At 37.9% G+C, this 11,900-nt stretch overlaps 1 protein-coding gene across 1 annotated transcript; it reads left to right on the forward strand.

Annotated features, from left to right (window-relative positions):
* The first annotated feature begins 926 nt into the window (after positions 1 to 926).
* FSHB (follicle stimulating hormone subunit beta) lies at positions 927 to 3,133 on the forward strand. Its single transcript, XM_072422834.1, has 2 exons — positions 927 to 1,085; positions 2,291 to 3,133. Exons 1-2 carry the CDS (start codon positions 927 to 929, stop codon positions 2,513 to 2,515), a joined length of 384 nt encoding a protein of 127 aa, XP_072278935.1. The 3' UTR covers positions 2,516 to 3,133.
* The last annotated feature ends 8,767 nt before the right edge of the window (positions 3,134 to 11,900 follow it).

Here is an 11,900-nt window from a genome sequence, read left to right on the forward strand (position 1 = left end):
GTACCCAGCTTTATGTAGAAGTGCAATCAATACTTTTCTTTCCTCAATAGAAAAAAGAAAGAATCACTAATATGCCTGAGATTTTCCAACACAACCTTTGTATGCATTACCGCAGCATAGTAGCCCAGAGGTTGGCATTCTTAATCTCAGCCAGTGTGGGATTCCTCCTAAATTCCAAATTCCAGTTAAGTTAATTGGCTTCCCTTCAAAAATTGAACTTAGACTGTATTGAAGACATAAAGCTATGGTAGGGACATTAGGTTGTGAGCCAATAAGGAGACAGCTAGTAGCATAACCAACGACTTATCCATATAACGATATATCCATTGTAATAATAATCATACTGTAGGAAAGTCCTATGTGAATATGATCTTTGCATATGAAGCTCAAATTAGGCCATTGAAAGCCACCATGAACGCATCAAAAATATTTCTGTTGTAGGATACTGTTGAGTTAAATGAAGCACTGTATTATAATCAAGTGGGAAATCCAAAATAAACCCTCCCCACTTTTTAGGTCTTTTCCTCATGCCATAAAATCTTTTTCCCCACCCAGTAATAAGGAAAGACCATAATTAATTTAGATGATGAATCTAATTTGTTTAACAGGCACTTTGATCACCAGCTACTAAAAGGTTATAGTTGTGTTTTTTGTAACAATAAACACAAAATCTTCCCATCCAAGCTAGTACAATGATGCATTTTTTCCACTAATTATATTTATACCTCCATGGCTATTCCTGACAGTTTCAGGTGTTCATGTATACAAAAATGTAAACCCAAAATATATAGAAAAGGTTTTGGAGAAGTGAGGATAGGTGTAGTAAAATACAGTTACCATGAAAGCAATATTAGCTTTTTTATGAAGCTTTTATTAACACAAATATAGACGTACGTTAGGATAAACTGTGTTATCTGTGTTACAGGATGGAGAAGATATTTATTTTCGTGCTGGTTCTGTGCTGGAATGTTTTTCTCTGCACAGCCTGTGAGCTGTCCAATATTACAATTGTGCTGGAAAAGGAAGAATGTGGAGCCTGCATCTCTGTGAATGCAACTTTTTGCTCGGGATATTGTCACACAAAGGTGAGTGTGATAAAGAGTTTATTTAAAGATTCTGTATTCAGAACCTATGTTCTATGGTAAACATAGCACAACGGTATGATGAGGATAATCTGTCAAAGAACAAACTGCCGGCTAAAACATAGTAGCGAGTAATGGGTATCTCAAAAAAGTTGGAAAGCCAAAGTGTGCTTATAACTATGCAAGATGCATGGAATTTCGGCTTTAAAAGTCAAATAACAGATATGTAAGCATGTGATCATATTGTTTGATCATGTCTTTTAAATTTGTGTTAGAGTTTTTTATATGTATCATAATAAAGGGAACCACCACTGTCCACAATTATACACTGGTAGAAGAAGACTTTTATGGCTTTTTCAATAGATCAGTTTTTTTGGCTCACATATTTTTTATTGAAATATACTGTGTCTATTGGAGGTGGTAAAGCATGCTTGAACTGGTATAGGTTGGGACCTGAAATAGCTCTATCCAAAAGGTTAATATATGAACATAGGAATCCAACCACCCATACTGTACATGTAAATACCATACAGCCGTATTTACACATGTTATACTCAGACTTTGTTTCCATTTAGGATAAAGTAAACAGGTCCATTGATAGGGCAGTACCCACACACTCATATCCCCAAAACCTACCTTGCCACACTCCCTGGTATTTCTACCTATATTGGAACATGTAACCTTGTAAGGGTGAATAGGGGGAGACAACTTGGTCTTCTCAAAGAGAACCTGGTACTTTGCCCATTTAATGAAGTGAAATATTATGGAACTGGCAAAATATTGAAAGCGCATTTCTTAAAACCCGGTTCTACAGGTTGGGATTCAGATGATCATCAAAAAACACATGCAACATAGCTTCAAACCACACCAACAAATTCAGTATTACCACCACCCCCAATTTTTTTCCTATATTTTTACTCTTTTATTGTTCTTCTATACTGTACTCATCCATGCTAAAAATTCACCCTTTCTCATCACCTGCATTTCCAACCTTATCTTTCCTTTACCCCATTCTGTAATTCTTTCTAAATTTTTACTCACCTAATCCCTAAAAACTTTAAAGCTGAGGGACAATCAAGGCATCTTTGAACTGAGATGTAACATATTGATCTAGCATGCACTAGTTCTATGTCTCCCAGGGTTTCACTTACATTTGCATGTATTTTGGACCTTTATTTGTTCCTAATCTTTACCTTTTAACCTTTCAGGATCCAAATTTAATGTACCCACATAAATCTGAAAAGCAGGTCGTCTGCACGTACACTGAGGTCATTTACGAAATGGTGAAAATTCCTGGATGTCCTGATAATGTGGATCCTTACTACACTTATCCAGTGGCTGTTGATTGTCACTGTGGACGGTGCAATTCAGAAACCACTGATTGTACAGTGAGGGCTTTAGGGCCTAGTTACTGTTCTCTGACTCAAGATTAAGTCATGGAGATTGTAGTGTTATACTGTTGGACTTACTCATACGTATCTCTATTACCAGTTGCAACCAAAGTCCTTCAGCTGTTGAGAAACTGGACACTCATGTCTTGTCTAGCATGTCTTGTCCACCAAGATCTGGTAACGCATACTAAGACTTGTATTTCCTCATTCCTTAATATACAGAGTATTGTGATGATCCAGACAACACATAAGATCTTATCAGAAATCTGCATACCAGTAATTGGACAGAATTACAAAGTTTATTATTTTCATTTTATTGTAGGTACATTTCATCCACAGCTGAAGGTCCACATGCAATGTATGCCTACCCAGCAATACAATTTATACTCTATATGTAACAAATGTAAAGTAATTGTTTAAATACTCTAAGAAACCAATTCTTATAGCATGGTCTTACTCTTGACATACCTATGCTTTGTGCAGCTGTGCTCTTTACAATCGTGCATTAAGCTTTGCTTGCTTTGGGACTCAAAAGCATACAGAGTACAATAAAAAAAATGTATGCCGGAATCAAATCAAATATTCAACAATGATAGCCACTCTTATCTGTCTGACAGAACAGGAGAAAATAAATCTTCTCTTTGGAGACATAGACAGCAATCAAATCTGACCATAGTTCTCAGTATTCCCTCCTCTCCCCAAAAACAAAGTGTTGGGTGTTGTTGGGTTAGTTGATTTGGAGCTTATCCTATATTAGCAATAAATGTTATGTAAATAATATTGCCATGCATTTATGGCATTATATTTTGTAGGCCTGTGTTATGATTTTTCATGTTGGGTGTAGTACTTTGTGTTCTATTGTATTTTGCTGATTGGGTACAAACTCAACAGAACACACATCAGTCATTTGGAACATGAAATATGTAATTGAGAACAGTAGGCCTGATTTATTAAAGCTCCACAAGACTGGAGAAGATAGACTATCATGGGAGAACCTGGGTGATCCAGTAACCCTGGAATAGATCTGGTCCAGGATTGAATCATTTGCAGACTAATAGCAAATCATTTTTAGGAAATGCATCTCATTTTCAGGAAATGCAAGGTTTGCTGGGTATCCAATGTTCTCCAATGAGAGTCTATTATCTCCAGTCTTGGATAGACTTAATAAATCTGGCCCACGATGTTGTAATGTTACATCCTTTTAGGTCTTAGATAAACTCATATGCAGATTCTATGTAATTCCCAAAGATTTACAAACCTTTTTCTTGCAACTGTAAATAATGGCTTAGCAATAAATGGTTGTCCTAACATTGTATACATTTTAGAAAATCCTCCATGTGATCTGTAAATTTGAAATGTACTTTGTTCACAGCTCTGAGATTTTATTTTAAAAAGATTTCTTAAGGTGCAATAAAGTTGTGTTAGTGTTATGGCCGCATAGTTGTCTTTTTATTTTCTTTTTTGGATTTGAGCATTTGTTATTGTCTTCATTTGTTGTATTTTAGCAGGCACTTTCCCTTGGTGATTTCCTCCTTTAGGATATGTTTTAGTTTATTAAATATGTTTTAAACAATTTCAAGCCTTTTATTGTTACTGCACTTACTCCTGAATGGTAACGGGAAGGTTCCCTCAAGTAAATAGGAATAGTGTGATAAAAATCCTTAAGTCTGTAAGGATTTGGGTAGGACATAATAATAAATATAAAAATGCTTATTTGTATATTTAGGAAGGATATATAGCAATATTCAAAAGAATTTATTCTGAATTACTAAATTTATTCATTAAGGGCTCTATTTATAAAACAGGGGATTTAAAATCCCTTAATATTCTGAATGGGGGTGCACAGCCTTGGAGGATACCTACATCACATATCCCATGAGGATTCAGGCGGTTCTTTCTGCGCATGTCTGATCTTCATATGAAGAAGGGGCACAATGAAAAAAGTGCTAATTTCACGCATGCACAGTGAGATTGGCACTTTTTTGAATTTATATTTACAGGAGGATACTATAATGTGCGCCCCCTCTCAGCCCACCCCCTGCCCATAGACTTTCCAGCATGCTTAGCACAGTCCACGCACCAGCAGGCTGAGAAAGCGCCGTCCCAGGACAAAGGTTAACCATTTTGTTACCCCTTGCCAAACACACCATCACTGGTAGGCTGCCACCACGTGCTAGACTAAAGCACGCACCGTTACCCTTGACAACCGCAGTTATGATTCTGCTTCTTTAATACTGTGTGTGTCACCGGCTGCCACTCCAGACAGGGATGTCTCAGAAATCACAATGTTTATAGTAGCGTTTTCGGGTTAGCAAGTTACACTATTTCTACTTAGAGCATTCAGCTTACACTTTTTATAGTGATTGATAGGTAAAAACATACAAAACCAGTGCATAAACAAATACAGAAAAATAGAGAGCAATGAGAGCAATAACAGAACAATAGCAACAGTGTAAAATAAAAGGGAAACTGTGAAATAATACTAAGGTAGAGTTGGTTTCCCTTGGTCCACGTTGCTGTGTAAGGTACAAGTTATTTGTCACTGGGCTCCCTGCAGTGCTCAATGTGGCAGTGCCGTTGTCCTTAGCAACAAGATGATGTCAGTGAGAGCTGTCTCTGCTGGACTTATATGGCTTTTTCTATGCCAACCACAGAGGTGGGACTAATACAACAATCCAATGACAGCAGGGTGGGGGCTGTCTGATAGGCTGTGTCCATATGGAATACGATTTTCTGTGGACATATGCAAGATGCCCTTATTAATAATTTCATAAATTCGGGTTTGAAATGCCAACCCCCAGATTATTAATCAGCACAAAATAAGGAGTTCACAAAGACCAAACTAGGCATGTCTGGGACTTATGGTTCACCCAAACCAGCTAAATATGGTTTTCCTGAGTCCTAGGAGACTAGTTCTTGATCTCAAAATACCCATCATAACGATCCAACTACAAATCAACCAACTACTACTTTATACAGAATAGTATATTAGCAATATAAAGATGTTATAAAAAGGGTTTCAGAATACAGCTTAGTGTTCAATCAGGGGCCACTCTACTAGCATTATCTGCTAGTACTCCAAAACTCCAACTTTTACAATAAGTGTTGTAAACCAGAGGGTCTGCAAGGATGCTGATTGACATATCAAGAAATATCTGATAGGTGGAAATGTATGACCCTGGTCTGTTGTACTTTTAAAGACCCTAAAAAGAGAGACAATTTTACATTTATGGGGAGATCAGACATTAATGTTATCCCCAATAACACAGGTATGTCACATGGAAGACGGAAGAAGGTGGCAGTATACAGCGCTCCCTATGCGCCGGGACAAAAGAAAATTCCAGGATGGCGGGGGACTGATTTAAGGCCAGCTGTGGAGGGATTGAGTGCTCTGCAGCAGTAAAGTTAAGTAGCATTTTTTTATTTTAATGAAAGTTCCGCTTTAGCAGAAACTTGCGCCATATTGCACTTTAATGTGTGTGCACTATCAAGGCTGAGAAGATGTAAACCAACCTATTTTATTTAAAATTTTGTTGGTTTGTAATCAGGTTTGTGGAATGATCAAATAAGTATAAAACATTTATAGAGCTATAATTTGAGTTTTTTGGTAAAACTTGATTTATTTCAGATTTGTTTATTACAGGTAACCCTTTTATTCTGTATTAGACACTTAGGGCTAAAGCCATGAATCTGACATAGAGAATCGGAAAGAATGTCAGATTTACTGCTTCATAAATAGGGCCCTAAATGCAAAAAATAAAATATATACAGTTCATTATTCAAAAAGGCACACAAGCACTTTACACATTTGAAAAATGAATATTTGTTTCATTATTTACCATACAAATTCAACCAGATAGCAGCACAGATTCCCTGCAGAGCTACCATCCCTTCCAGCTTACATTGACAATTTAACAATTTATTCAGGGATGTTGAAAACAAAAAGTACTTTGTTTTGCCTAATTGGATTGAATTGCCTCACTCACTTCAGAAACTAAAAAAATATATATTTTAATTTTAAAGGGTATATTCACAAAAACATTTTATCTCCTCCACAAAGCTCAAGCTGCTGTTCTCAGGTAGAAAGCAAGATTTTAAAGTGAACCTGTTGTGTGATACTTCCTCGACCTGTTAGATTGTAAGCTCTTCTGGGCAGGGTCCTCTCCTCCTCCTATGTCACTGTCTGTCATTTACAACCCCTATTTAATGTATAGTGCTGCGTAATATGTTGGCGCAATATAAATCCTGTTAAAAAATGTACTTTTAGTCTGTAATATCCCCTAAAAAAGGAAGTTCACTTCCTGGTGTCCAGGCACTCCTATGTCCATAGCATTGCACATGTATAAATGAAGTGTGGATCTTTGGGACTGCTGCTTCTGAATACTAGAGTTATAAGATTTAGATTGAAATTTTGCATGTCAATTTTATGTTGCTCACTGTACTTCTTCCTGAAGACTAAGTGTAAGGACCAGATCAGAACCAGCATTCTCCAGACAGCAGTCCCCCAACCTATTGCCGCAGTCTTCACCTATAGCAGCCCCTGTTCAGCCTCGGGAGACTCCACCGAGAAGGACGCCGACTCCCAGCACTCAGTTGCCCCCAGGACTTGGTGTGCCATTGATGGTGTCTGGGGATAGACCGGCAGCTGACCAGGAGCCCACAGATGCACAGTACAGAAATTACCAGGGAATCCAGAAACAAGCCTAAGTCAAACACAGGAGATCAGTCCACCAAACATGGTACAATGGAAAAAGCACAAGCAGAGTCGGGGTCACAGGCAAAGGTCGGTCCAGGCTGAGTTCGAGCGGAATGTCAGGAACAGGCAATGGTCAGCAACATAAAAACACTCAGAATCTCTAGCACAGATAAGCCCAGCTATAACAGGCATTGGTGACTGGAAGCAGAGAGACTTTAACCTCCTGGGCGGTTCATTTCTGTCCGGAGTTATATGTCTAAAAGCGGTACACTTTTTATATAAAAATTTATTTTACAGTATAATATAATAGTATGAGTATAATAAAATTTCAAACACAAAATTATGTGATCAAAAAATAATTTAAATAATTAAAAAAAAATAAAAAAAAAAAGTATTATATTAATACTATTATATTATACGATAAAATAAATGTTCATGAAAGATAATGTACTGCTTTTACACATATCAATCCACTGTATTGCATTCAATACAGTTATTTTGTATTGAATGCAATTCAAATAGATTTGAAATTCCCGCCACGCCCTGAACGGAACGTCCGCACACACCAATGTCACCGGGAACTCCTGGTGACTCATCAGATGCCAAGGACACTGGACAGAGGGTGCAAGAAGACAGGGATTACGGAGAAGGACGCCGGCAGATCAGGTAAGGCTCCATTTACTATTGTTTTCTATTGTTTAGCTACCCCAAGTGTGGCTCGGGGTTAGCACTTTTGGCATCTTTTTTTTTTACCCTGAGTCACACTCGGGGTTACCACTCAGGGGGTTAAAGTCCCAGCAGCCAATAGCAGTGCAGGACTGAGTCAGGAGCTGATCAGCCTATAAAATTCCCTTCAGCCGTGCACAGCTTAACAAGGGATGTTGGGGATGCCATAAATCCATCAGGCTGCATGGCTAAGGGGAAGCAGGGCCTACTGCTATCTTAGTTCTCCTGGCTGCTGCAAATGACATCTCCAGACAAGACAGTGTTTTATATTGCGAAGGCACACAGCACGGAGTCATCTGCCAGATGCTCTGCTAACAGTAAGGAAACAAAACCCTGCGTCTACCTAGATGGTCACACTAAGACACAATATAGAACAAGGCATAGTAAATCAGTATTGGAGAAAGATTTTATATATATATATATATATATAAAACACAGGCAATACTAGAGACTAGTCCTTTGCCCTACTGTAAATCTGCCTTTTGGGCACAGCTGCCAAAAGTTCAGTTTCTCAGTTTTCCAACTAGTTGTAAAAGCACAAAGTTTTACCAATGTTTACAGCCCAACAAAAAGAGAAAACACAATAAAATACTATAACATTTTTAATGGGAAATGACAGAACAATAGATCCAACCTGACACATCTTTACTGCAGTTTGATTTACTTTGATCTTAACCAGATTTGACCAATTCCAGTGATGCTCAAAGACCCACATCTTGCAGAAAAAAATAGTATGAAAGCTACTTACACACAGATATGGCCGTCATACTACTGTTTTTTTCATTCTGACTGTACAAGTGGATATTTGTTGGCCTTGAATGTCAGTATCAGCCAATCAAAGAAGGTCCAAAACATTCCTTAGGAAAAGATAGCATATATGGGTTGTTGCATAATATGGGTTTCTTAAAGGAAATATTTGCCTGCCTATTTTTATTTTCTTTCCCTCATTCACTATGCTTAAATAGAGGAAATAGACTTTGCCTGCTTGTAAATGGATCTGCAACATTCATTGTGCACTTTAAGTGAAACTCAATGCTAAAAGTAAAAAAATGCAAATAGGCAGGATTTAGTATATGATCATAAAACAATTACCAATCAGCCTAAAATTCCTAAAGCCCCGACCTCAGTTCTACTGAGTAGCTTTGGGTTGGGTCTGAATGCCAAACTTGAGCCAGTTCTTCTTGTCCAACATCAGTACCTGGCCTCAAATTTTCTCTTTGAACACAGATTCCACAGGTAAATCTTTATAGTAAGGTGGGGATGGGGCAACTCCATAATAATACCCATGGTTCCAGAATGGAATATCCAATAAGCTTATTTGGGGTAGGAGTGTAACGACTCTTCAAACCTTTACCTATAGAGTGTATGCCCTTTATGAATCACATTTACTAAACATTTAACCTTAAGTAAAACTGAGAGCAGGCAGGATTTTTTATTGCAGAAAGCACTAGTGATATTACTAAAACATACCAAGCTGCTATGAATCCATTAAAGTAAACTTTTAAACTCACCTGACCCTATTCTATCATGGGCACCATGGTTTGGCCATCTTTGGCCAGGATGACGTAACTCCCACACATGCACCAATAATCCAGGCTTCCTGTGCAGAGCTATGCATGCACAGCTCAGCGATTTTTACAGACAGCGATTAGGCAGGTATGTTTTATTGCAGAAGGAATATCGATATATCACTGCAAATAAACCCCGCCCGGTCATAATTTTTCTAATTGGAACTTTAGTTCTGCTTTATCTTCTATAGACTTTAGGTCTACCCATTGCTTTGTAGTACAGTATAGGGGTTTGCTTCAGAAAATAAAGAACGGAATAGATTACTTAGACATGAACTCAAACTTCATAGCAGTGGAACATAAAGCTAGTCATAAACCCTACTCTAAACATAAACCCTTAAGTTTTATTTTGCAATTTTAGGTAATTCTCCATTAGATTTACCATAATAAGGTAATATGTATGCTTACTTGACAATACATTTGATTTATATTCAGTCAAGCATCTATTGTACTATATAAAGTAGCTGTCAGGAGATCCAAGGGTGATTTTACAGCCAGGCCATAGTGTTAATTGCCACCTTTAATACTTTGTCCTGATGTAAACCATTGGGAAATACATTACTGCTATATGTGCTTTTCTGTAATATTAGACTGATTACAAAAAATATTGTATCTGTAATCAGACAAGTTAAAACTATCTATAAATTTCTCCTTTTTAACTCACTGGTAATAAGGTCTTTGTATCCTGCCTTGCATTTGCTGATGGAGAACCATCATCTTTAAAAAAATAAGGCATCATGTTATTGTTGTAATATTCACTTTCCAATGCTAAGATGATTGAAACATTTCTTGCAATGATCAACCAAGGACATGTTCATGCAATCCTTAAAATGATAGAATCAAGAAGCATTTTACATTGTTAGAATTCTCCATATTGCCAAAAGGCTGTTAAAATTAAGGAGAAAGATGATGTTACCCTAATCTAAGAACTGTGGAGTAAGCAAGTAGTAAGCTTGGGGTAAAGGGGGTTTGGTTCACCTTTATGGGGGTGTTTACTTCAGGTAAGAAGTAAGGTATTTAGGTTGGTTCCTCCTGGGAGTATGTTAAAGTTGTGACTGTGTAGAGAGAAGAGGTGGGCCGTTTTACTCCCATTCTTGAGATAATGAGAAAAGTTAAGAACTTGTGGTTTGCATGGTCTTGGGGAGTGCTTCGTATTTGCTGTTTTGCAGTCCTTAGTATAAAATAGTATTATTAGGGATGGATTATCTCTAGATAACTGGATTATCTAATTCTTTAGAAGCAATACCCCTGCTATTTTAGGTTTGTTAAAGTTTGCAACATTTCCCGAGTGTATGCCTAGATTGACATTATGTTGTCCATCTTCTGTTTAATGTTTACTGGTGTAGACTTTAGGTTTATTCTTTTCTTTGGACAGATAGAAAACATTGGAGCTGATTTATTAAAGCTCTCCATGATTGGGGAAGATAGACTATCAGAGAAACCTGGAATGCTTTTCCTTAAACTCATTTGGAAACTCAACCCTGGTATATTCCAGGTGTGTTGGATCGCCCAGGTTCTCCTATGATAGCCTATCTTCTCCAGTGTTGGAGAACTTCAATAAATCAAACCCATTATATTAGGGCTTTAATAAAGATAATGAAAGACCTTGGGTGTAGTCAGTTTTAAGAAGAACCTTCAACTGCAGTTTGGACCCTATGTTAGCCCAGGAGTTCCTGATTTCCTAAGGACCCAGATAAGAAAAAAGACGTGCAAACCGTGAGTTGGCTTGTTGAATCCATGGAGCCCCAGCAGACTCACCCCAGTATGGTCCTCTTCGATGATGACTTTCCTGGAGCCTGGACAGTTTGGTGAGTCCAGGGACATTGGATGAAGTGCTTCCAGCCTGTGTATTGCAAGGTAAGAATATTAAGTAACTTTACTTTCCCTATGTTTCAATTTTTTTTCTTTTTACTTTTAAGCTGCAATTTTGTTGTGTGAGAAGGAGTGCACATTTACCAAGGAGTCCTTGCTTTTTAAATCCAAGGTGCACAAAGTTCATGCAGATCTGTTCCTGATCACTTTATGGCTCACCCCATCCCACTGTCCTTGTCTTCTTTTTGAGCAACGAGATTGTTCATCAAGAGCTACATTTCTGCATAGCCAATGTAGGCAGGGCTCCCAGGGAATGTGCACAGCCCTTATATATCACACATAATGTTGCTGCCAGTAACACATTGCTGTGTTCTGGCTGGATAGCTGTAATATTTGTCACCAGGTGTCCAAATGTAGTGGTCTCTTCTGAGTGCTGAGCTGAACTTAAAAATCTTTCCATATCACCTTGCAGGGCCATTATATCTGATTTATTTATCAAGGCTAGGCAGCCAGCTGATGTAGGAAAGGGGGTTCCCAGGTCAGTGTATCCATGGGGTACAAGCTTGACTGTGTCTATCATCCTATGTCATTACTATGGAACCATTGACAGAGATTTGTAGAGGCC

Source organism: Pyxicephalus adspersus, chromosome 9 (genome assembly GCF_032062135.1).
Source record: "Pyxicephalus adspersus chromosome 9, UCB_Pads_2.0, whole genome shotgun sequence".
Taxonomy (NCBI): Eukaryota; Metazoa; Chordata; class Amphibia; order Anura; family Pyxicephalidae; genus Pyxicephalus; species Pyxicephalus adspersus.